Raw genomic sequence first — 27,269 nt, forward strand, 5'->3', positions numbered from 1 at the left:
ATCCAACCCTTACTGATGGGTCTATTTGTACTGTTCCATTACCCCTCTTTGACTCATACCTCCCTCCTAAAGTGCAACACCTCGCCTATTGATTCATGCTGAATATTATTGACCTTTATCCCACTTTGACTCCTACCATCTGACTAATACACACTTCTTCAAGATGGCGCCAGCAACAAACTCTATCAATGGCGACGCCCTTCAGACGGTTCATGAAACTGCTTCATCTCCTTTCAAATATGTTTCTACAACTAAACTGCACACGATTGGAGCCTGTATCTTAACATTTTGATGAAATTACAGTCTCCAGTGGAATTCGATGGAGTGGAGTGTGCAGCCACGGACGGCTCCATTAATTCTGGATAACGGAAGTGTCGAGCAAGATTGAAATTGGCGAGGACAAGAGCGGAAAGCGAGTGTGTCCAGCACCAGCTGCCAGCATTTGATGGGTCTCTCTCTCTCTCCCCCTCGCTCGCTGCTGCCGGAGGGAAGAGCAGGAGACTTGGGTCCCATGCCGAAAGCTTTGACCGGCTCAGATGGTGGCCGTGGACTCTGTGCTTCATGTTGCACGTGTCTCTGGATGCTGCTTACTCTTTTCTTCTGGCTATTTTGCACAATTTGATCATGGCGCTCCAGTGTGGATTGGCTCAGTCGCTTAGTGACTCAGTTAAGCTGAACACTCCTAGTCCAGTTCCAGGACTCTGCAGTCTGATGTTTAATATTCTGTATGTTATTCGCTCGCTTTCTGCCATTTGTGGAACTTGTTCTTTTTTCACGTTTTGGGTGTTAAATGCTTTCTTTCATGATGAGCCTTTACTTCATGGCTGTCTGCAGGAGGGCGGATCTCACGGTTATTTCCTGTGTACATACTTTGGTAATAAATCTACCTTGAATCTTTCAATAATGTGACCTTCCAGCTGAAGTTTACCACATTGCATACTGATCGATAAACGGCGACTCCTTTGATTGCATCTTCAGAAACAGCTCTATTTCTCCCTTTTATATCTCTTTCTTTTCCTTTTCAAGGTTCCTTTGAAGACCCTGACCTGGAGTTACTCTCCGACTTCGGTTCTTTGCAGGAATGGGACCCGCTCTCAGGGCCTCGCGACCGGCCGCTTTGTGATATCCCAAGGACGCAGCCTGGAAGGCGAGCGCACCTTCGGATTTCCGGATTTTCCCGGCTCTGGAGACGTGCTGATTCTAAGCCGGTGCCCCTGACTGAGGTGTCGCGGGAGAACACGGAACGTCGGGAGCAGTGGGTTGGCTGCTGGGGGCTGTGTGTCCAGAGAGCTGCACCTTCCTGAGCACAGAGCACAGAAAAAGTGACGCAACAGACTTTAAACATCATAAATCAGTGTGTTGTTTGTTATGTCTCCCCTCTCACTATGAAACAGGGACCCCCCATTTTCCCTGATTAGGGGGAGAGAGAGCCTGTGGTATGTTGAATTATCAGATGAACGAGTAGTCTATGGGGTACTGCGAGTCTGTGTCTTCATTGATGCTTTGCTGCACACTTGGGTGCTCGGTGGGGGGCGCTGATGCTTTTATTGCTTGTGGGGGTGGGGTTGGGTCGTTGCCTTGTTGCTGCTTGTGTATGGGAGGGGGGAGCTAGGTGTTCTTTGGGGATCTAACATTTAATTGTCATTCATTCTTTGGGACACTCCTCTGTTTTCGTGGATGTTTGTGAAGAAAAATAATTTCAGGATGTATATTGTACACATTTCTCTGGCATTAAATGTACCTATTGAAACCTATTAAAATATTAAAATTTATTTACCTATTTTGCAAGTGTGTTTACTCCCAGCTGTAATTGACTTAAGTTTTTCTCTGCATTAACCAGCCCTCTCTAACTATTGCTAACATCTGCAAACTTAGAAATTGTGTTCTTGATTGCAGTTTCTAGAGCAGGGATTCCCAACCTGGGGTCCACAGACCCATTGCTTGATGGTGTTGGTTCCCAGCCCCTGGTCTGGATGTTTGATGAATATTGTGAACAGTAGTGGTCCCAGCTCTGATCCTTGTTGAGGTGGAGGGCAAAGAGAAGTCCATTGTATGCGGATGAGAGAGAATCTCGGAGCCGTGGCAGCGACTGGGCCAGGGACACCAGGTACCTCCTCATGACGGAAATTATGATATGTAGAATGTGGTGGGAGAAGCAGTTGACTGTGAATTCCCGGGGTCCTCAGAGGGTCTGATTCTCGTTGAACTTCTTTCCACATTAAATAGCTATCTTTTACCGCTGCTTTCTGCCATGAAGACAATTGGGAATCCGTTCCTCCACTTGTTCCTGGACTCTGCATTCTCAGATTCTACACATTAGTCTGTCATGAGATACTCGATCCAAAACCCTTGTGAAAATCAAGTTCTGTTTCAGCATGTAATACTAAAGAAGGACACTAGATGGCAGCCCCGCTCTACAGTGGGGGATAGTATTGGCCTGGGCTTTCTTTCGGTTCCTTTAAGCTTGGGATCAGAGGTGTGTGATTTCAACACCAAGTTTTTCACAGCTGTCCCAAGAGCTGATGATCATCTCTTACATCCAGAGGCATTGTTCTCCTGGTAGCACCTTGACCTTCCTTATCAGAGCACGTCTTTAACTTGCCATCAGGCATGTGCGTCATCCCAAATCCTGCAGGTGGCTAGGCAAGGACTGTGCAAAGGGGCAAAAACATTGTGCGTGGTATTTCCCGGAATTCAAGTGATTCATGACGGTTGTACTGAATTCTCTAATCTATAAGATTAGGGATTCAAGTTCAACTCCAAGCATTCGAGCACAGAACCTATCTCCTCTGAGGGAGTGCTGCAATATCAGAAGAGCTAATTTTTAAAAGAATCATTAAAGCAGGGGTTCCCAACCTTTTTTTGGCCATGCCCCACCTAATCACCTCTAAAATCCTGATGCCCCCTGTGGTGATATATAATCCTTATTATTCAAAAAGTGAACTCCTATTCTCCTGGAGGAAGCCTAAAAGACCATTAACTTGGTTTAAACAAGCTTCCAAAGAACATGGCATTCATGAAAGAGAAAAATAAAAGAACCAAAGGACTGTTAAAGTTCTGAGGAAGAAATTACTAAGAAATTGTAAAAAAAAGAACATCATGTGATAATAAAATAATAATAATAATAAATAAATAAAACAATGCCGATTCGTTTCTACAGCATACAGAGACAGATACACCGTTTAAAAGAGATGACGCAATGTACACACCTTCACACCACCAAGAACCGAAAGCTACTGCAAAAAGCAGCATTGGCGCGACCTCGTACGAGTTTCTTACGCGCTTGGACTTGTTCATTCGTTCCTTCCTACATCAGTCAATTCATTAATTTAATTATGAAAGCCATTTGATGGTTGTAATGATGGCGATACACTATATATACAGTACATATGCAATTACACATGTACATACACACAAGTATTTTTATGTATGCATACTGTATATACACATATGTATTAACTCGCACACACACTCATACTCACACAGACTTACTAGAAAAAATTCACTGTTAATAACTCATTCTCGAATTGCCCCCCCTTAAAAATCAAATTACCCCCCTGTGGGGCATATGCCCCACGTTGGGAACCACTGCATTAGAGCAAATCTTACCTACCCTTCCGGGAGGGATATAGTGCTCCATATCAGCATTTCAGAGATTAGCAGGGATGGTATTTATTTATTTTGAAATACAGTACAGAATAGGCACTTCTGGGCCTTCAAGCTGGGCTAACTAGCAATCCCCTGATTTTCATCCTAGCCTAATCGTGGGACAATGATGGACCAATCTACCAACCAGTGCGTTTTTGGACTGTGGGAGGAAACCAGAGCACCCAGAGCAAAGCCACATGGTCACGAGGAGAACGTACAAACCTCTTCCAGACAGCAATGGGAATTGAAGCATCAACTGTACTTTTTTACAAAGGTGCTGCCTGGCCTGCTGAGCTCCCCCAGCGTTTTGTGTGTGTTGCTCAGAATCGAAGCTGGGCTCAGCTCACACCTTCTTATTCTGGCTTCTGCCTGCTCCATTTCCAGCTCTGATGAGGGGACTCGGCCCGAAACGTCGACTGTCTATTCAGAATCAAATCTGGCTTAATATCGCCGGCATACATTGGCAGCCATGCAATGCAATGCATAATAATAGAGACAAAAACTGTGAATTACGGTGAGTATAAATATATATTAAATATATATATATGAATTAAATAAGTAGTGCATAAAATAGAAATAAACAAGTAGTGAGGTAGTGTTCAAGGGTTCAACATCTATTCAGAAATCGGATGGCAGAGGGGAAGAAGCTGTTCCTGAATCACTGAGTGTGTGCCTTCAGGCTTCTGTACCTCCTACCTGATGGTAACAATGAGAATGAGGCACAACCTGGGTGATGGGGGCGTTAATGATGGATACCGCCATTTTGAGGCATCGCTCCTTGAAGATCAGCTGAGAAGATCATCAGGGTCTCTCTTCCCGCCATTACAGACATTTACACCACACGCTGCATCCGCAAAGCAAACAGCAATATGAAGGATCCCACGCACCCCTCATACAAACTCTTCTCCCTCCTATCGTCTGGGAAAAGGCACCGAAGCATTCAGGCTCTCACAACGAGACTGTGTAAAAGTTTCTTCCCCCAAGCTATCAGACTCCTCAATACCCAGAGCCTGGACTGACACCAGCTTACTGCCCTCTACTGTGCCTATTGTCTTGTTTATTATTTATTGTAATGCCTGCACAGTTTTGTGCACTTGATGCAGTCCTGTGTAGGTCTGTAGTCTACTGTAGTTTTAGTGTTGTTTTATGTAGTTTCAGTGCAGTTTTTGTATTGTTTCATGTAGCACCATGGTCCTGAAAAAACGTTTTTACGGTGTACTGTACCAGCAGTTATGGTCGAATTGACAATAAAAAGTGACTTGACTTGACTTGAAGATGTCCTGGAATCTACGGAGGCTGGTGCCCATGATGGAGCTGACTAAGTTAACCACTCTGTGCAGCTTATTTCGATCCTGTGCAATAGCAACCCCCCCCACCACCCCCCCCCATGCCAGACAGTGACGCAGCCAGTTAGAATGCTCTCCACAGAACATCTGCGGAAACTTCCAAGTGCTTTTGCTGGCATGCCACATTTTCTCAAACTCCTAATGAAATATAGCTGCTGTTGTGCCTTCTTTGTAGCTGTATTGATAAGAAACAGGAGCTGGAGTCGGCCATCTGGCCAGCCGAGCCTACTCCACTGTTCAATAAGATCATAGCTGATCTGGCCATGGACACATCTCCTCCTAACTGCCTTTTCCTCATAACCTTTAATTCCCCTTCCATGTGAAAGAAAAACATATGCTGAATCCAGGTTAGATCCTCGGAGATATTCCCCTCAATAGATGCTGCCTCATTTGCTGAGTTCAAAAGTTCAAAGTAAACTTAATTTCAAAGTTGGGATATGTCACCAAATATAATCTTGAAATTAATTTTCTTGCAGGCACTCACAGTGGAACAAAGAAACACAAAAGAATCAATGAAGACACAGACTGACAAACAGCCAATGATAACCAGGTAAACGCATGATAATAATTAAAATAAGTAAATAAGGGAACCTGAGAACATTACTTGAAGTGTCTGCAGGTTGCAGAGTTTCAAAGGTTTCAATAGGTACATTTAATGTCAGAGAAATGTATACAATATACATCCTGAAATTCTTTTTCTTTGCAACCATCCACAAAAACAGAGAGGTGTCCCAAAGAATGAACGACAGTTAAATGTTGGAATCCCAAAGTCCCCCCCCCCCCCCCCCCACCCCAGCTCTCCTCCCTCCAGCGGCAGCAAGCACTGATCCCCCTCGGTTCAGAATTGAAGTGATCCATGCTGGTCAGGAGCCCGACGGTTGAAGGGTAATAACTGTTCCTGAACCTGGTGGTGTGGGACCCACGATGATGGCAGTGACAGAGTACTGTATGACTCAGATCGTAGAGATTCCTGATGACGGATTTCCTCCAGCATTTCGTGTGCGTTATGCCTGGGATCCGTCCAGCATTTATTGTACCCCAAATCACCAAATGAGCTCGTCAGACAGTTGTACGTGGGAGTTTTCTGCTCATGCACTGACTCCCGCTGTCGCTTTGTTGAAACGCTGGTTGATGTGACCGAGCGACTGAGGGGAGACAAAGCCCGAGATGAGCTTTGGTGTTGGCGTTGCTGCTTGCAAAGACATATAACTAGTAAAACTAGCGACAAGACATTGCTTATTGAAGGATGGAACCATCACCAAGGCAGCAGTGTAAGGTGCAACAGTGAATCATGGTCATACCACAAGATTCACTAACATTACACTCACCACTAAGGCACAATAAATAATGTAAAAAGTTTGTGAGACATAGAAGCAGAATTAGGTCATATAGCCCGTTTAGTTGGCTCCGCCATTCCATCATGGCTGAATTATTTGCCCTCTCAACCTCAATTTCCTGCCTTCTCCCCCGTAACCTTTGACACCCTGACTAATCAAGAACCCATCAACCTCTGCTTTAAATATATCCAATGATCTGGCCTCCACAGCTGTCTGTGGCAATGAATTTCACAAGTTCACCGTACTGGCTGAAAAAATTCCTCATCATCTCTGCTGTAAAGGGACATCATTGTATTCTGAGGCCGTGCCCTCTGGTCCTGGACTCCCCCTCTACAGGAAATATCCTCTGCACATCCACCCTATCCAGGCCTTTCAGTAGCCAGTAGGTCACAAAGTACACTGCAGATGCTGTGATCAAATCAACACGTACAAACAAGCTGAATGAACTCAGCAGGTCGAGCAGAGTCCGTTGAAACGAGCAGTCCTAACGAAGGGTCTCGGCCCGAAACGTTGACTGCTCGTTTCAACGGATGCTGCCCGGCCTGCTGAGTTCATCCAGCTTGTTTGTACGTGTTGGTTACAATGAGAATCCCCTCACTCTTCTGCACTCCAGTGACTACAGGCCCAGAGGCTCCAAACGCTCCTCAATACATTAACCCTTTCATTCCCAGCATCATTCTCATGAACGTCCTCCGGACCCTCTCCAATGTCGGCGCACCCTTTCTTCGAAACGGGGCCCAAAACTGCTCACAAAGCTCCAAATAAGTGGAAAGTGAACCCTTGGCGGGGAGCGGGATCTTTGGACTCCCTGTACTTCGATCTGAATTTGGAACGGAAGCCCTGCAGTAAGTGAGCTTCACTTACTCAAGTAGAAGCGCAGAAAGAAGGGCAGAAGATAGGGGTTTTGGAGAACAAAGGGCCAGAGAGAGAGGGGGGTTTGTAGGGTGAGCATCGGAGGTAATAATGTAGGGAGGGGGAGTATGAAGGTGATGCAATAAGATGAGAGGCAAGGGTACAAGGTGTGAGGGGCAAGATTTTTACACAGAGAGAGGGTGCCTGCCGTGTGCTGCCTGGGGTGATGGTAGGGGAAAATGCATTAGGAGCTTTTAAGGGCATTTAGAGAGGCACATGCATGAGAGGGAAATGGAAGAACATGGACACCGCGTAGGCAGAAGGGATTAGCTTAGTTGGTTATATGAGGACTAATTTAATTGGTTCAGCACAACACTGCGGGCTGGAGGGCCTGTGCCTGCGCAGTACTGCTGTACGCTCCATGGTGCAGGGTAAAACAAGGAAACGGGCTCCAGGTTCACGGGACCGAGAGATGGAGAAACATGCGGCACATCGCTTTACAGTACCGGCAACCCGGGTTCGATTCCCGCTGCTGCCTGTAAGGAGTTTGTACGTTCTCCCCTGTGACCGCGTGGGTTTCTTGCGGGTGCTCCGGTTTCCTCCCACAGTCCAAAGACGTACCGGTTGGTGGGTTAATTGGTCATTGTAAATTGCCCTGTGATTAAATCAAGAGGATTGCTGGGCGGCCTGGCTTGAAGGGTCAGAAGGGTCTGTTTCACACTATATGTCAATAAATAGATTAGTAAATAAGTGCCGGAGGAACTCAGCAGGTCAGGTTGCATCTATGGAGAAGAATAAACACTCAATATTCTCATCTGTCATCTGGTGAGCTGCAGAATGTCACACAGCCTGTATCTACTGATTACACCATCTAAAAGAGTCATTGAACGTACAGCATTGTCTGCGGCTCGAGAGATTCAGCACCCTTTTCAGAAGGGCTTTTGTTTTGTTCTTCACGCGTTCTGGTGTCACTTACCACATCCGTTCCTAATCTCGGATTTGGTTTCTATAGCTCATCCTCCCCTCTCAGCCCTCTCTGGACCACCAAAGACCGGAATTAGCCATCTGGAGCGGGGGGGTAGATTAGGGACTGGGTAGGAAGGGCATTGTCCTGTCTTCTCTCTCCACAGGTGCTACCCGACCAGCTGAGCATTTCCAGATTAGTTTCAGATTTCCAGCATCCACAGTCACTCATGATCGTCACGTGCCGTGCCATATGAGGTGGGCAACCATGAGTGTTCTTGGCAATTTTCTTCTACAGAAGTGGCCTGCCATTGCTTTCTTCTGGGCAAGACGGGCGACCCCGGCCATTATCAACGCACTCCGGAGGTTGTCTGCCTGGTGTCAGTGGTCGCATAACCAGGACTTGTGATGTGCACCAGCTCATACGACTATCCACCACCTACTCACGTGGCTTCACAGGACCCTGATTGGGGGGGAGGGATGCTGAGCAGATGCCTCACCTTGCCCAAGGGTGACCCGCAGGCTAGCGGAGGGAAGAAATGCCTTACACCTCCTTTAGTAGAGACGTATCTCCACCCTGCCGTGCATAAGTCACCCTTAGACTGGAGTAAAGTCTTACATTAATGCTATAATATGGGTAGTCTGCATCTTTGCAGCAATATCAGGTCCAGTACTAAGGTGCCAGAAAATCAGTGAATTAAATTGAATTAAGTTCTGATTAATTATTGAATTAAATTATGGCCTTTAATCTGATTACCCTAATTCATGCTCTGGCATGTTTCTGCTGGGCTTGATATAGTTGCATTTATGCCTAGTTGCTGGTTCCCCAAATTATTGTGTTAATGTAAGACTTCACTGTGTACCGTTGGTCAACTGACCTTGATTTGAAAGTGCCAAGCAAGATCAGCCATGAATTTGATGCCCAGATGGCAAGTTTGTGGCCTGGAGTTCAAATCCCCATGGTCTGCGAGTGTCCTGGGATTAGTGCCAAAGGTTGAAGCCAAGAATTGAGGTCAATGAGTCGGAAGGTGGAGGCCCAATGTCTGTGAATCCGAGGCCCGGTAGTATATCTAAAAGTCACGTGTCTCCAAGTCTGCGACTGGGGTGGAGACTGTATGTGTGAGGCTCAGAGGCGGCCTGTAAGTGAGTGGGTGGGTGGGAGGGAGGGAGGAGAGGGGCTTGTTTTCCTATTGCTGTTTTTGTTTTGTTGCTGATATGTTGTTGTTTCACTCTGTATTGTTTTGCTGACGTTGGCACCGGAATGTGTCGCGAATCTTGCGGGCTGCCCCCAGCATACCCTCAGGCTGTGATGGTTGTTGATGCAAATCGAGGTAGAGGTGATCAATAAGTGAATCTGAATCTGCATCAGATGCTGAAGGCCACGCTCAATGGCTGAAGCTTGGAGACTGAAGGCCTGTCCAGGAGACAAGGGGCCTGTTCTGGAGAGTGGAGGACTGTTCTGGAGACTGAAGGCCTGTCCAGGAGACAAGGGGCCTGTTCTGGAGAGTGGAGGACTGTTCTGGAGACTGAAGGCCTGTCCAGGAGACAAGGGGCCTGTTCTGGAGAGTGGAGGACTGTTCTGGAGACTGAAGGCCTGTCCAGGAGACAAGGGGCCTGTTCTGGAGAGTGGAGGACTGTTCTGGAGACTGAAGGCCTGTCCAGGAGACAAGGGGCCTGTTCTGGAGAGTGGAGGACTGTTCTGGAGACTGAAGGCCTGTCCAGGAGACAAGGGGCCTGTTCTGGAGACTGGAGGACTGTTCTGGAGACTGAAGGCCTGTCCAGGAGACAAGGGGCCTGTTCTGGAGAGTGGAGGCCTGTCAGTTTGTATGTGTGTGAGTGAGTGGGTGGAAGATGGAAAGTGAGTGGGAGGGAGGAAAAGAGACTCATTTCCCTGTTGTTGTTTTGTTGCTTGTTGTGTTCTGTTTTGTTGTGCTCAGTGTTAATTTGTCGAGCATTGTGGGCATGTAATGTATGCAGCTGAATGTGTGACAACGCATGCACACCCCCACCCCATCCCTAGGTTGTGTTAGTTATTAAGTTTTGATGTAATTGTGATAAATAAATGAATCTGAATCTGATATTGGAGACAGATTGCTTTGTGCTTACATAGTCCAGGGCTGACAACACTCCAGTCATTATTGCAGTTCATACAGAAGTTCAAATCTTAGTCATTTCTTTCCTTCTTAGAAAGTGTCTCAGGGTCCTATTGCTTGGATGCCAATCAACTTTCTGGGTTGGGTGGTTGATGAGTCACTTCTGAGAATCTTGATATGGTTGCAGAGAAAGTGCTGTGCAAGTGGGCAAATTTGTGTCGACTGAAAGCAGCGGACTCAGAGCAATATATCACAGGTTCACTCCTCCCCACCAGCACTAGCATCTACAGGAGGCGCTGCCCCCAGGAGCTCACCAAAGATGCCCAGCATCCAGGCCAAACCATCTTCTCACAGCTGCCATCAAGCAGGAGCGACAGAAGCTGATGTCCCACACCTCCAGGTTCAAGAACAGCTGCATCCCGTTCAACCATTCTTCCCTTGAACCAACTAGCACAACCCTAATCACCAGCTCAGTAGAACAACACTATGACTGCTTTGCTCTAAAATGGATTTTGTTTCGTTTTGATCTAATTGTGTTCTTTCTCGCAAAAATGTGTACCTTCACATTTTTTTTTGTGAAAGCTGCTGACTGTATATGATACAGTGTGCCTGTGATGCTGCCACAAGTAAGTTTCTCATTGCAGCTGACCGTATGACAATAAACTCAATTTTGACTTTGACAAATAAAGTGAGAGGGCTGCGGTGAGGTAGAGCATTAAACGTTCATCTTTTAGTGCGTAAAGACGGTGAGGTAGAGTATCAAGCGTTCGTCTTTATTGTGTAAAAGGTCTGTTCAACAATTTCAGGATTTTAATATCGGGCACGTGGACAATGCAGTCTGCTCAGCAGGGCTCGGAATGAGGTTTAATATCACTGGCCTATGTTGTGACATGCTTTTGTTTCGCAGAGCAGTACAGTGCAAAACGTAATAACAAAATCTTTAACTTACTGAGAGTGAGACTGGCAATGCGAGAGGAGGAAAACTGATGCAAAGCAGTTAATTCTTATTCAGCAAGAGGAACGTTTTGATTCTTCAAAGTTCAAACTAAATTTAATATTGAAGTGTGTATACACTCAGTGGCCACTTTATAAGGTACCTCCTGTACCTAATAAAGTGGCCATTGAGTGTACGTTCCTGGTATTGAGATGGGAAGCCAGGTCTGACCACTGTTGTAACAGGATCAGGTTTAATATCACTGCAATATGTTGTGAAATGTGTTGCTCTGAGCAGCAGTACAATGCAATACATAATCATAAAAACCTTGTTGGTTATAATAAGCATATATTAAAAAATTTAATTAAATAAGTAGTGCAAAAAGGGAGCAGAAAAAACCACACAAGTTCAAAGTCCATTGAGAAATCTGATGGCAAAATGTAAGAAGCTATTCCTGAATTCCTGAGTGTGTGCCTTCAAGCTCTTGTGCCTCCTCCCTGATGGTAACAATGAGAAGAGGGCATGTCCTGCGTGAGAGGGGTTGTCAATGGCCGATGCCTCCTTTTCGAAGCATCACCTTTTGAATGTGTTCTCAATTCTGGGAGGCTAGGGCCAATGATGGAGTTGGCTGAGATTGCATTGCTCTGCAGCTTTCTCCAAAACAATGCAGTAGCCCCTCCACACCAGACTATTAGGACGCTCTCAGCCCTATAAGCTCTCTCCTCCCGTCCTTACCCTTCCCAGTTGACAAGCTATTGCACAACCTGTCCACAGCAACGTGACTCCATCAGTCAGCCAACCATGTACACTCTGGTGGGTTAAGTGGTCCATTGACAATAGGCTTGAGGTAGGACATGTAGAAGGTAAATGGTATCCTGAGGGATGGAAGCAGCTGGAGACAGTAAGTGACTTACGCGATGCGATTGGTAATCTTAAAGGCACCAATGAAGTGGGGCACGAGCTTACGGGAGTCGGTGCGCAGGGGCAGATCTCAAATTGTCTGTCTGGGCAACAACATCAGTTAGCTTGAGGAGAGTAGGCGATTTTATCACCAGCTGGGGACAGGTATGCTTGTAGGAAGTTGCTCTGTAGTGAGGGTCGTGAGCGGAGAGCCAGGGGCAACCTGTGATGTTCTCCAGATACCTTTGCTGAGGCAAAGTACCTCACACAGATGATCTTAAAAGCTTCTGGTAACAGAGATCCTAACCATCCACAGTTAATGCTGTGAGGACTGACGCCGTGAGGACACAAACATCCTCCCTCATCTCCATTCAGGGCCCCAAATGGTCCTTGCAGGTGAAGTAATGCTTCACCTGAGAATCTGCTGGGGTCATCTACTGTGTCTGGTGATGTGGCCTCCTGTACATAGATGAGACCCGTCTTAAATTGGAGGACCACTTTATCGTGCATCTCTGCACCATCCGCCACAAGCAGGACCTACTGGTGGCCAAACGCTTTAATCCCCATTCCCGTTCCTGTTCCAACATGTCGACCCATGGCCTCTTCTTGTGCTCTAAGATGAGGCCACCCTCAGGATGGAGGAGCAACACCTCATATTCCATCTGGGTCCCCGCCAACCTGATGGCATGAACATCGATTTCTCCTTCCTATGCACAAAATTTCAACCCCCTTGCTCCATTCCCCATTCTGTCCTTTGACTTCTTCTCACCTGCCTAATTACTTCCCCCTGTGTCCCCTCCTCTTCCCTTTTGCCTATTGTCCACTCTTCTCTCCTATCAGATTTTCTTCTTCTCCAACCCCTGACCGATCCCACCCACCTGGCTTCACCTTCGAGCTAGTTTCCTTCCCCTCCAATCACCTTTTAACTCAGACATCTCCCCCCCTTTCCTCTTAGTCCTGATGAAGGTTTCTCAGCCCGAAACGTCAACTGTATACTCCTTTTTCCACAGATGCTGCCTGACCTGCTGAGTTCCTCCAGCACTTTGTGTGTGTTGCTCTGGATTTCCATATCTGCAAATTTTCTAATGTTTATGATCCCAACTTGAACTGTGTTTGACGTGCAAAGTGACATAACCCATTGAATTGCGTTCGGCTAATGGAGACAAGTGTTCTGCTCACTTCACTTTACAAAACTGTGCCTCTAATTTCAAAATGATTGCAGCTTGCAAAACAAAACTGAGCAAAGTTAAAAGTTTAAAATTATCATCAAAACTCTTGACTTTTTGGAAAGGTCATTTAACTGTGGTGGAAAGCTGAATTTAGCAATAAGCCACAGACATGAGAAAATCTGCATATGCTGGAAATCCAAAGCAACCCACACAAAATATTGCAGGAACTCAGCAGGTCAGGCAGCATCTATGGAAGTGAGAAAGTCTTTGACGTTTCAGGCCAAGGCCCTTCATCAGGACTAGAAAGAAAGGGGGAAGAAGTCAGATTTCGAAAGTGGGGGGAAGGGTAGCAGGTGAGAGGTGAAACCGGAGAGGGGGAGGGGGTGAAGTTAATAACTGGGAGTTTGATTGATGGAAGAGATAAAGGGCTGGAGAAGGGGGAATCTGATAGGGGAGGACAGAAGGCCATAGAAGAAAGGGAAGGGGGACAGGCACCAGAACGAGGTGATGGGCAGGTAAGGAGATAAGTTGAGAGAGGGAAATGGGAATGGGGAATGGCAAAGTTGGGGGAGGGGTTAATTGCAGGAAGTTCGAGAAATTGATGTGCATGCCATCAGGTTGAAGGCTACAAGTTTGGCATTTTTGCAAGTGACGGGGTGGGAAGAGGTGTAGCCCAGATAGCTGTGAGAGTCAGTGGGTTTATTAAGGATAGCTGTCTCCAGAGGCAGAGATGGAGGGATTGAAAAAGGAGAGAGAGGTGTCAGAAGTGGAACAAGTAAATCTGAGGACAGGATGGAGGTCGGAGGCAAAGTTGATGAAATCGATGAGCTCTGCTTGGGTACAGGAGGCAGCACCAATGCAGTCATCAATGTAGCGGAGGATGAGTAGGGGAGCAACACCAGTGAACGCTTGGAACGTGCACTGTTCCATTTAGTCAACGAAGAGGTAAGGAATTTGTTGTTCTCCCTGTGACCACATTGGTTTCCTCCATGACAACCACAGCCTTGTCATAGGGTTTGGAGGCTTGCGTGACTCAGTAACCTCAAGAGCTAAGCTGCCTAGAGTCAGAACTTTATGCTTTGGCTCTTGGTGGGGTCACCCAAGCCAAACAGGTCAAAGGGTAGAGGCCAGACTAAGAGTGGTCCACTGGTCCTCCAGGGGGTTCAGCTCAGGGCTAACACCCCAGACTAGTCAAAAAGAATTGTTGCAGAAACAGCAATGAAGAATACTGTACGGACAGCCCGTGATGTAGGACCTTCATTGCTGCCCTAAATGCCAGTGGGGTAACGAGCAATAAATGGTGGGGGGGGGGGGGGGTCCAGCTCGTTGTGCTGTATAGGCCTGTTCCACGCATCTTGAAATAAACGTACGTAAATAAATAAACAAAAAAATAAACAATTCTGAGTCTGCCAAATGGGAGAACGGAGAAGGGAGAATGTCCAGGGTGGGTGTGGTCCTTGATTATGTCGGCTGCTTTACTGAGGCAGCGAGAAGTGCAGACAGACGAAGGCCTGAGTCATTCAAGATCTTCTCACTGTGTGGTCTGGATCCAGGCTTTGTGGTGTCAACCCACTATGTCCTCCATCAGCGGTCTTTCCTAACCCAATGGGCCTCGCAGTTTATAGCAATGGAAAGCCCTGATCCTCAGTTTCAGAGAGTATCATACTGACAAAACTGCCAATGAGATGTCGCACACCAGGCATAATCCAGTAATGTGGGAGGCCACAGATGCTAGGACCTGGAGCATAACATAAACTGCTGGAAGATCTCATTGGCCCAAGCAGCATCTGTGGAAGCTGAACTTAGGAAAGGAAGCTTCCCAACAGACTGACACAGCCAACTAAGGGGTAGGGAGATGCTCCTACTGAATGGAGCCCCCTTCATCAACTGTAGTCACCTCCTACCCTGTCGATATGTCAAAATCTCCACAGATGCTGCTCGACCCACTGAGTTCTTCCCATAGTTCCTTCGCTCGGGCATAAATCACCCCTTCCAAGCAGGAATGAGAGAAACCAGAGGGAGGCCAAGTGGTCTACTCTTGTTTTTCTTTAGTTGTTAACTGCTATAAAAAGTCAAGTCACCTCAACACCGTACATCGCTCTTTAAAACATAGAAACCCTACAGCCCTTCAGCCCACAAAGCTGTGCTGAACATGTCCCAACCTTAGAAATTCCTAGGCTTACCCATAGCCCTCTATTTTTATAAGCTCCATGTGTACTTATCCAAAAGCCTCTTAAAAGACCCTATCATATCTGCCTCCACCACCACTGCCAGCAGCCCAGTCCATGCACTCACCACTCTAAGAAAAAAACTTAGCCCTGACATCTCCTCTGTACCTACTCCCCAGCACCTTAAACCGATGCCCTCTTGTGGCAACCATTTCAAAGCCTCAGACTATCCACATGATCAATGCCTCTCATCATCTTGTACACCTCTGTCAGGTCACCTCTCATCCTCCGTCGCTCCAGGGAGAAAAGGCCGAGTTCACTCAACCTATTCTCATAAGGCATGCTCCCCAATCCAGGCAACATCTTTGTAAATCTCCTCTGCACCCTTTCTATGGTTTTTACATCCTTCCTGTAGTGAGGTGACCAGAACTGAGCACAGTACTCCAAGTGGGATCTGACCAGGGTCCTAGATAGCTCACCACAAGTTGCTTTGCCTAACAAGGTTGTATAGACCAATAGTAAAAAGCCTACAAAATATGATACCTACAGCAACAATCCTCCCCCTTCGCCCCAGAAAACAAAGGCATCTCAGTTAGCTTGTTTGTGTTTTAAGAATATTTGTAAACCACTCCTGATACTGAATCCTCTGTGACGATTGTCTTTGTGTACTGCATAGATTTTATTTCCCCTTTAATGAATTTCCTTTTCTTGTGCTCTGACTTAGGGACCTGCAGCAGTCGGGGGAACTGAGATACTTCCTCAATCTTCTATTCACCAGGTGAGAGCCAGGGGAACTGGGCGGGAGCAATGACAATGGAGAGGCATAAACTTAATGCTGGAGCACATTTCGACGTGGAAAGGAGAGAATTATAAACTCCTCCAGGCAATCTGGAAGGAAAGGCTGTTGGGTTTGCGGCTGAAACTTGAAGAGGTCGACTCGCATTTTGCCTGGATTATAGCCATAAAGAGGGGTTGAACAAAGCTGGGTTATTTTCTCTCACGAGTCACGGGCTGAGGGGAAACGTCTCAAAAGTCCCGATGAAGAGTCGCAGCCCGAAACGTCGAGTGCTTATTCCTCTTCGTAGATGCTGCCTGACCTGCTGAGTTCCTCCAGCATTTTTGTGTGTGTTGCTCTGGATTTCCAGCATCTGCCTAATCTCTTGTGTTCCCGAAAAAAAAGAAGTTTTATAAGGTTATGAAACACATAGATAAGGCAGACAATCAGAATCTTCTTCCCCTCCCCCCCACCAGTGTCAAATACTTGAGGGGCAGGCACTTAAGCTGCAAGGGGAAAAAGCATAGTGGTTAGTCCTGCCAAAGGGTCTCGGCCCAAAACATTGACTGTACTTTTTTTTGCATGGATGCTGCCTGGCCTGCTGAGTTCCTTCAGTATTTTGTGTGTGCTGTGATGCTTTACAGTACCAGCGACCTGGGTTCAAATCCTACTGCTGTCTGAAAAGAGTTTGCATGTCCTGACTGTGACCATGTGGGTTTCCTCCATAGTCCAAAGATGTACCAGTTAAACCAGGGTTTGCTGGGTGGCACACAGGCTGTGTCTTAATAAATATGCGGGGCAAGTTCTGTTTTACAGTGGTAGGTGACTGGAATGTACAGCTGGGTGGGGTTAGTAGTGGAAACAGATACAATAAGTGGCATTTAATGGAGTGTCAAACACATAATGTGCTGGGGTATGGACCACTTAGTTTAATTGGACATTGTGCTGGCCGCAGACATCACGTGCCAAAGGGCCTGTCCTTTGGTATAAGCCCTACATGGTAACAGCCTGGATGTTCGAGTAAATGTCCGTCCACCCACTGTGCCAGTAACGACAGAAACAAAAACTGGGCCATCGCCATGACCTTGCTGGTGAGTTTCAGTGACTCCCAGACATTTTGGCATAAACCGACTCTTGTCACTCAGCAGTGGTGGAGCCAAACCCGGAAACGTTGTTGCATTCTGAACTCCCTTTTCATAGAAATGCTGCAATTTTACGGGCGTTTAATAATCAAACAGATTTATCTTTAAGGTGAGGTATATCACAGATAAGGTGCAAACAAAGCCGTTGGGATGTAGTTTAGCATTGCCCCATTGAAAGCCCAAACACGTTGTATACTTTAACAAACAAGAAAAAATCTGCAGTTGCTGGAAATCCAAACAACACACACAAAATGCTGGAGGAACTCAGCAGGCCAGGCAGCATCGATGGAAAAGAGTATAAACAATCAACGAGATCCTTCGTGTCTTGTCCTGCTGAGTTCCTCCAGCATTTTGTGTGTGAGACGTGTATTTGAAAATGTTTAGATATGAAGAAATTATACACGTCATAGGAGCCCTGAGGATAGTCCTGACGTTTATACATTCTCGGTGTTTTCCCGATGCCACCACGGTCCTCTGTTCCGGGTTAACTTTCCCGTAAAGGCAGCTGCAGCCCGATTTCTCCGGCTTCCTGCCGGACTCGGGACCTCGCAACGGGAAGTGAGCGCAGGAGGGATGAACCAGAGCCGGCTGCGGTCGTTACTTCGCGGCGATGAAGTGTCTTGATGATTGAAGCAGTGAGCCCAGGAACCCCTCGGAGCGAGAGAGAGTCAGAGAGGAAAGAAATAGTGGCTAGGTAACGGGGCAGTCGCTCAAGGGGTCTCAGCGGATCACACAACATCTGTGGAGGGAAATAAACACCCTAAACGTCAACTGTTTATTCCCCTCCATAGATGCTGGCTGTTTTACCGTGTTCCGCCTTCATTTTGTACACATTGCTTAGGACTTCCAGCACTTGCAGTATCTCTTCTGATGCTCAAACTTACCAGAGCATAAAGGGTCCTCAGAATCATGTTAATAATCACCGGCATATGTCATGAAATTCGCTGTTATGCGACAGCAGCACATTGCAATACCTAATAATAAAAACTATAAATTAATTTTAAAAGTTAACTTAAAGAGAAATACAACAGTGAGGTAATTTCTTTCCAACGTAGTAGAATTTTACAGTGCAGAAGGAAGGTTATTTGGCCATCAGGCATGTGCTAGCCCAGTGGAGGAGCTATATACTTAAAACTTTTTTTTCCCTTGTAATTCTCGCTACTTTTTTAATTTGCTGCGCATTTTGTTTCCTCTGGTCTCTGGTAAGCCCCAGGCCTCAGGAATTCAGCAATGCCCTGTTAAGTTTACAGACGAACTCTGCAACCTGACAGATGCTGCGTCGACAGCTTCTGTCGGCGGTAGCAGGTAGAGACCTACGGAAAAGTGCCCAAGCTCCTGCCAGAATCTGGATACAAGTCTTAAAACATGTCAAAACAAAGAAAAAAAATATGAATGGCGCCTGATTTTTGGAACAGTTGCCAGAGCGATTTGACTTGAAGCAGAATTTAGGAAAAGCTGTCTCTATGCAGCCTGCCAAATAAGCCAAGCAGGGGCCCGAGAGGTTGAGGAGTAGAGAGAATAATGAGGGAAAAGGAAAAAAAGACTTAACTGTATGTCTCCTCCATTGGGCTGGCACATATCTGATGGGCCAAACAGCCTTACTTCTGTACTGTAAAATTCTGCTACTTTGGAAAGAAATTACCTCATTAACTTTTTTCTCTTTTTGATTAATTTAACTTTTTAAACTTTTTACAGTAACTCTCTCTAGAGAGAGAGAGGGAGAGAAGCTGGGAGGTGAAAGGTAAAGGGTTGAAGAATAAGGATTCCGATAGGAGAGGTGTGAGTACCATGGGAAAAAGGCTAGGAGGAAGGGCACCAGAGAGAGGTTATGAACAGGTGGGGAGAAGAGAAGGGGTAGGAGGGGAGTCAGAATGGGGTATGAAAAAAGAGAAGCAGAAGGAAGGAGAAATTACAGGAGGTTAGAGAAATCAATGTTTATGCTGTCAGGGTGGAGTCTTCTCAAGAGGAGAGTATCCCCCTTGGACTGTGTCTGTGTTTCTTATAAGACAACACATAAGACAAAGGAGCAGAAGTCCACCATTCGGCCCATCGAGTCTGCTCTGCCATTTCATCACGAGCTGATCCAATCTCCCCTTTAGTCCCATTCCCCCACCTTCTCACCATAACCTTTGATGCCCTGATTACTCAGATACCTATCAATCTCTGCCTTAAATACACCCAATCACTTGGCCTCCACTGCTGCCCATTGCAACAAATTCCATAGATTCACCACCCTCTGGCTAAAAATTCCCTGCAATCCTCAAGACATGTCCTCTCGTACTAGACTCCCCCCACCATGGGGAACAACTTTTCCACATCCACTCTGTCCATGCCTTTCAACATTCAAAATGTTTCTGTGAGGTCCCCCCTCATTCTTCTAAACTCCAAGGAGTACAGTCCAAGAGTGGTCAAACGTTCCTCATATGTTAACCCTCTCATTCCCGGAATCATTCTAGTGAATCTTCTCTGAACCCTCTCCAATGTCAGCACATCCTTTCTTAAATAAGGAGCCCAAAACTGCACACAGTACTCCAAGTGAGGTCTTACCAGTGTCTTATAGAGCCTCAACATCACATCCCTGTTCCTATACTCTATTCCTCTAGAAATGAATGCCAACATTGCATTCGCCTTCTTCACCACCGACTCAACCTGGAGGTTAACCTTAAGGGTATCCTGCACGAGGACTCTCAAGTCACATTGCATCTCAGAACTTTGAACTCTCTCCCCATCTAAATAACAGTCTGCCTGTTTATTTCTTCTACCAAAGTGCATGACGGTACAATTCCCAACATTCTTGCTCCCTTAGTAAAGAAGACAACAGAATCGAAGACCCCATCTATCCTGGACATTCTCTCTTCTCCTCGCTCCCATTTGCAGAAAAGTCTGAAAGCACACACCACCAGGCAGAAGGATAGCTTCTATGCACTGTTATCAGATTCTTGAATGGACCTCCTATGCAATTTGATGGACACTTGGACCTCACAATCTACCTTGCTATGATCTTGCACTCTGTTGTTTATCCGCACTGCACTTTCTCTGTAGCTGTTACACTTCATTCTGCATTGTTATTCTTTCGCCTTATTCTACCTCAGTGCTCTGTGCAATAATCTGATCTGCCTTACTGCCACTTCTCCTGACCGCTTCCCTCCACCTTACTTACCCCTCCATCCAACCCCCTCCCAACCAGCCACCCTCTCTGTGCTTCTCATTACACGTATCGCACAAAGACACTCTGCTAAAATGTGGGGTGGATTTCTACTGGAGATCACTGAAAGCAATTGGAAAGGCAACTGGGATGCTGGCTTTAGTTACAATAGGATATGAATTCAAGATAATGGTCCTTGCGTCAATTATACAAGGTTCTGGTGAGACCACACCTGGAATATTATATACCTGTCCAGTCTTTCCTAAAGAAAGGATATACTGGTGCCAGAGAGAGTGCAATGAATGTGATTGAGGAGGTAAAGAGCAAACTGGGCCATCCTATTTGAACAATGAAAGATGATCTCCATCAAAACAAAGGAAATACTGAGAGACTTGAGACTAGGTGCAAGGATGATATTTCGGACCAGTGATGTGTTTAGAGTCTCAGAACAATCCTATTATTTAGGATAAGATAAAGGGGAAATTTCTTCCTTCAGAAGGCAATCAATCTTTGGAATTCCCCACTCCAGCAACCCGTTGACCCAGTTCCTGAGCACATTAAAGAGAATGATTGATAGAGTTTTAGATATTGAAAGGTTAATGATCAGCTGTGATGTGACTTATAGAGCAAGGACAAGTGTCACCCTCTGTCTCCCATGCATTTATGCTGCTATATCTGTATTCTATACAATCATCCATTAATATGAATACATTCCATTTTCTCCCCCACACCTGACCTGACTCATCTATCATCAGAAAACTCAAATAAGCCTCTGATCTGTTCAGAGTGAAAGATTAAATACTGATCAAGTAAATCATCCAATCACAAGCAAGAGAAAATGTGCAGGTGCTAGAAATCTGAGCAACACAGACACAAAACACTGGAGGAACTCAGCAGGCCAGGCAGCATCTGTGGAAAAGAGTACGGTCAACATTTTGAGTTAAGACCCTTCGGCAGGATATGCTGAAGAGTCTCGGCCCAAAACGTCAACTGTATCATTTGCCTTCTTGATAGCCAACCTTTTGTGATACATGCACCAACACTCCCAAGTCCCTCTGCACAGTAGCATGCTGCAATTTTTCACTATTTAAATAATAATCTGCCCTTTCATTTTTCCTTCCGAAGTGGGTGACCTCACATTTACCAACATTGTATTCCATCTGCCGGACCTTTGCCCACTCACTTAACCTATCTATATCTCTCTGCAGACTCTCCATATCTTCTGCACAATTTGCTTTTCCACTCAATTTAGTGTCATCAGCAAACTTAGATACACTCCACTTGGTCCCCTCTTCCAGATGGTTAATATATATCATGTTCTCCAGCCATAGATTATCCTGAAATTAGTTAATCCTAAAGTGCTAGCTATTACTAGAGACCCATAGGCAGGCAGTCCATTACTTAGATGACCAAAATTCCCACCTGGCATCAGTTCTTTCCACTTAGCTCATGTTATGGATGTGTTGATACCAGGAACTGAGTCATTTCAACCACAGATTACAAACTTTCTTTCAGTTTATGGTTCAGTAAGTCCACCCTGCAGTACCTTGCTCCATGCAGCCAGGCAGACATTGATGGAGTGGAAGTCCCCAACTAATACCAGCTGTAATGCCAAAGGGAAAAAAACATAGCCCTCAAAAATAGGTTTGAAAATGGTTGCCAACTCTCTGGGATTAGTTCTGGAAATTCTGAGAAGTGAAACAGCCACTACAGAGTGCCCAGAAGACATATCTTAGGAATGTTTTCATTTATTAGTTTAGAAATGGTTAGAGATGAGAATATAGGCTCTTAAACAAACAGTCAAAGTAAATTTATTATTAAAGTATGTATATGTCACCATATAGTATCCTGAGATTCATTTTTCTTGTGGGCATTTTCAGAAAAATAAAGAAATATGATGAAAACTGTTGATAAAAGGACAAACAACCAAATAATTAAATAATACTGATAGCATGAGTTCTTGAAAGTGAGTTCATAGGTTGTGGAATCAGTTCAGTGTTGAGGTGAGTGAAGTTATCCACACTGGTTCAGGATCTTGATGGTTGAAGGTTAATAACTGTTCCTGAACCTGGTGGTGAGGGACTTAATGCTTCTGTACCTTCTGTAATGCTTCTTCAACAACAAGTGTCATCCTTCAAACTGGGGAAATAGAAGGCTGACAGAAACATAAGAGATTTATGACACAAAGTGGACTTGGTTAGTTTCAGCACACAGCTCATTGTTCGTGGCCTTGTTGGTTATTGCTCTCAAATATTGACAGACAGAGTGAATGAGTGTCTTCCCTATGTACAAGGCACAAGTGGTTCTGCTGACGCTGGAAATATTGAGTGCCAGACATAAAATGTGGTGAATTCTCTCCACATTACTCAACCATTAGTCTCTGTAGATGCTGCCTGACCCATTGAGTTCCTCCAACACTTCATGTTTGTCACCGCCTGTGTTCAAGGGTGGTGCCACAGTAAGGAAAGTCCAGAAAGTGTAACTGCTGCTGATGTGAATTAAATTCCATGACATGATTTCAATTCCAGACAATTGCCAGATCACATTTGGAACTGGAATTGGAAATGCAATTGGTAATTTGTAGTAAGTGAAAAGCTTGTCTTGTATATTGTTCATTCAGATAATCTCATTACACTGCATCGAGATAGATCAAGGTAAAACAATTACAGAGCACAGTATAAAGTGTAACAGCTACCGAGAAAGTGCAGCGCAGATAGACAATAATGAGGTAGACGGTGAGCTTGAGTCCACCTTTGTGTACCTGGGAATAATTGGCAAGTACGATGTTGTGGGAATAATTGGCAAGTACAATGTTGTGGGAATAACAGAGACATGGCTTCAAGTGGACAGGGCCTGGGAAATGACTATTCAAGGATATACATCTTATCGAAAGGACAGACTGACTGGCAGAGGTGGCTCTGTTGGTGAGGAATGATATTCAGTCCCTTGTGAGGGGGGGACATAGAATCAGGGGATGTAGAGTCAGTATGGATAGAACTGAGAAATTCTAAGGGTAGAAAGACCCTAATGGGAGTTATCTACAGGCCCCCAAACAGCTGTCTGGATGTAGGGTGTAAGTTGAATGAAGAGTTAAAATTGGCATGTTGCAAATGTAATGATACAGTTGTCATGGGGGATTTGAACATGCAGGTAGACTGGGAGAATCAGAATGGTAGAGATTAGGACAATAATGAGGTGGTCGCAGAAGACAGGAACAGCTACAGGACTGCTTTGAGTCAGTGGACTGCGCCATGTTCATGAACACATCTGTGGATCTGAATGAATACACCGTGGTTGTCACGGACTTTATTTAATCAGTTATAGATGAGTGTGTACCCACAAAGTCATCCAGAGATTTCCCCAACCAAAAGCCCTGGATGAACCATGAGATCTGCAATTTGCTGAAGGCCAGGTTAGAGGTATTCAAACCCGGTGACCAAGCAAGTTACCAGAGGCCAAGCTACAATCTCCAGAAAGCCATTTCATGGCCAAAGGGCCAAATCGTGATTAAACTTGAATCAACAACAGATGCCTGACTGTTGTAGCAGGACATGAATGATATCACCATTTTTAAAGATATAAGACTATGTGACATAGCAGCTGAATAAGGCTATTTGGCCCATCAAGTCTGCTCTGCCATTTCATTATGGCTGTTCTATTTACCACTCAATCCCATTCTCCTGCCTTCTCCCCATAACCTTTCACACTCCAACCAATCAAGAACCTATCAACTTATTTTTCTAATCTGTCTTAAATCCTTCTGCAGCCTCTCTGTTTCCGCAACACTACCTACCCCTCCACCTATTTTCATATTGTCCACAGACCTGGCCACAAAGCATCAATTCAGTCATCCAAATTGTTGGCATACAATGTAAAAAAAAAGCTGTTCCAACACAATCCCCTGTTGGAACACCACTAGTTACTGGCAGCCAATCTGAAAAGGATTCCTTTATTCTCATTCCTTGCCTCCTGCCTATCAGCCAATGCCCTATCCATCCAAGTATCTTTCCTGTAATACCCTGGGCTCTTACCTTGTTTAGCAAAGGCTTTCTAAAAATTCAAGTACACACCATCCACTGATTATCCTCGTCTACTCTGCATGTTATTACCTCAAAGAATTACAACAGATTTGTCAGGCAAGATTTCCCATTAAGAAAATGTGGCTGATTTTGGTTTATTATCATGTGCCTTCAAGTACCCCAAAACCTCATCCTTAATAATGGAATCCAACGTCTTCCCAGCTGCTGAGGTTAGGCTAACTGGCCTATCATTTGCTTTCTTCTGCCTCCCTCCCTTGATGAGTGGTGTGACATTTGCAATTTTCTTGTTCTCCTGAATGATGCCCAAATCTATTGAAAGATCATTACTAACGCCTGCACAATCTCTTCAGGTACCTTTTTGAGTTAAATCAAGCAACTTAGGTGACAACAGTTCTTCACTTCTAGATAAGCTCAGTGCAGAGTTATGCTGCCTGTGAACATTTTTTTAAAGAAAAGGAACCATTGCAAACTCCCTTAGCTCCCGATGATCCTGTGATTTCAGTCTCTGAGGCCGACGTGTCAGCAGCCTTCAGGAGGGTGCAGGTGGGGTAGCCGGCCAGATACTAACGACCTTCGCTGATCAACTGGCTGGAGGGTTCACAGAGATCTTTAACCTCTCACTTCAGCAGTCTGAGGTACTCACCTGCTTCAAGAAGACTTCACTTCTACTGGTACCTAAGAGGAGTGTGCTAAGCTGCCTCAATGACTGTTGCTCAGTAGCACTTGCAAAGAAAATATGGGGAGTTAGGTGGAGAAGTTGAAATGCAGGAACTCCAGGTTAGTTACCTCTGGATTGTTGCCTGTGCCATGCAACATTGAGGGTAATAATAGGATGATTTGGCAGATGAATATGTGGCTGAGGAATTGATGCATGGGCAAATTTCTCTGTCTTCTTGGGAAGGTATGGCCTATACAAAAAGGACAGGTTACACCTGAACCCAAGGGGGTCCAATATCCTTGTGGGCAGGTTTTCTAGAGCTGCTGGGGGAGGGTGTAAATTAATTTGACAGGAAGATGAGAAAGGAAACAAAGGGGCTGAGGATGGGGCAATTGGTGTACAAGTAGCTGCAGTGTGTAGAGAGACTGAGGAAGGTTGGGCAGATAATAGGGCAAAATTGCAGTCATTTGGAGGAGTTGCAGTGCAACAAGGGGGGATAATTGAAAAAGCATGTTGAATACAGCTCTGAAAGTGTTACATTTGAATGCACACAGAACATGGAATAAGGTAGATAGTTTTGCAGTGCACTTAGTGATTGACAGGTACTATATAATGTTCTGGACATCAGAGTCATGACTGAATGATCATAGCTGGGACCTTAGCATCCAAAGATACATATTGTATTGAAAGGACAAGCAGGTAAGGGGAATGGGTGGGATGGCACTGTTGATAGACATTAGATCAAATCTTTAGAATGAGGTAACATTGGATTGGAAGATGTGGATTCCTTGTTGTTAGAGTTAAGGAACTGCAGGGGTGAAATGACCCTGATGAGACAAATCCTAGATGTGGGATACAAATTACAATAGGAGGCAGAAAAGGCATGTAAAACGGGCAGTGTTATGATAGTCATAGATGATTTCAATATTCAGGTAGATTGAGAAAATCATCTTGGTGCTGGAATCTCAAAAGATGGCATTTATAGAACACCTGTGAGATGGCTTTTTAGAACAGCTTGTGGTTGAGCCCAGTAGGGGAAGAGCAATCCTGAATTGGGTTTTCTGCAATGAACCAGATTTGATTAGGGAACTGAAGGTAAACGAACCCTTAGGAGAAAGTGATCACGCTGCAGTTTGAGAGGGAGTAGATGGTCAGATGTATTAGTATAGTGGTTGACTAAAGGGAATTACAGAGGCATGAGAGAAGAGCTGGCCAAAGCTGAATGGAAGGGAACTCTTGCATTGATGATGGCAGAACAGCAGTGACCAGACTTTTGGGGGGCAGTTCAAAAGGTGCAGGATAGATACATCCCCAAGATAAAGTATTCTAAAGAGAGCATGAGGCAACCATGGCTGACAAGAAAAGTCAGGACTGCATAAAAGGAAAAGAGGACATATAATACCACAAAAATTCATGGGAAGGTAAAGGATTGAGAACCTTTTAAAAACCACAGAAGGGAATGAAAAAAAAATCCATGTTAGAGCTAATAGGACTTGATGTTTCAATCCCTATGATAAGTCGGCACTCTCAATGTTGGCAGTGGGCTTGGAGTGGTGACGAGGAGGGTAGGTACCTCATCGGGGTCATCAGGTGGGCACCCCCCTTCTTTGACGTTTCGTTGATAAGCCCACAACGTCTCCAGAGGGCTCAATGGTGCTACCAGGCGTCCCAGATACACCCCCCTCAGTTCCACACCATCCTGTCTTCATGCAGCCCTGTCGTTGTCTTTCCTTTAAATCCAGATCCAATTACTGCTTTCTTCTGCTACATTGATTGCTTGTTGGAGTGAATAACCCCTCACCCCCATCTTCTTCAATAGACTGGTCGTAAATGCATCAGTCTGAACAATACTAATGATATACTCACTCTTCTGATAGCTTATCAGATGCTAAATTGGATAACTAAATAACATGCACGTGTCATTATTTAACAAGTATCAACTGCAATTAATCATTTTACAGGTATTAAAAATAGACTGTTCCAATATTGCTTGCAAGTTTAGAAGCCATTTCTTTTATTTTCTGGGGATAATCCACCAATATTAACAATGAAGAGCCCACTTTGGGGCGGCTCCTGAAGGCTCAATGGTGCTACCGTTT

At 45.3% G+C, this 27,269-nt stretch overlaps 1 protein-coding gene across 6 annotated transcripts in view; it reads left to right on the forward strand.

Moving 5' to 3' along the window:
• The window catches only part of lyrm9 (LYR motif containing 9), a 95,885-nt gene that overhangs the window by 21,956 nt on the left and 46,660 nt on the right, over positions 1-27,269 (forward strand). For 3 of the 6 annotated variants that reach the window (XM_059973476.1, XM_059973473.1, XM_059973474.1), the window contains 2 exons: positions 5,471-5,544; positions 16,135-16,188. In XM_059973476.1, coding sequence (XP_059829459.1) covers positions 5,471-5,544; positions 16,135-16,188 — 128 coding nt within the window. Of the gene's footprint in view, positions 1-1,026; positions 1,527-5,470; positions 5,545-16,134; positions 16,189-27,269 lie in introns of those variants that run through there. The other 3 variants (XM_059973475.1, XM_059973477.1, XM_059973482.1) reach the window with 2 other exon arrangements.

This window comes from Hypanus sabinus, chromosome 6, assembly GCF_030144855.1.
Source record: "Hypanus sabinus isolate sHypSab1 chromosome 6, sHypSab1.hap1, whole genome shotgun sequence".
Taxonomy (NCBI): domain Eukaryota; kingdom Metazoa; phylum Chordata; class Chondrichthyes; order Myliobatiformes; family Dasyatidae; genus Hypanus; species Hypanus sabinus.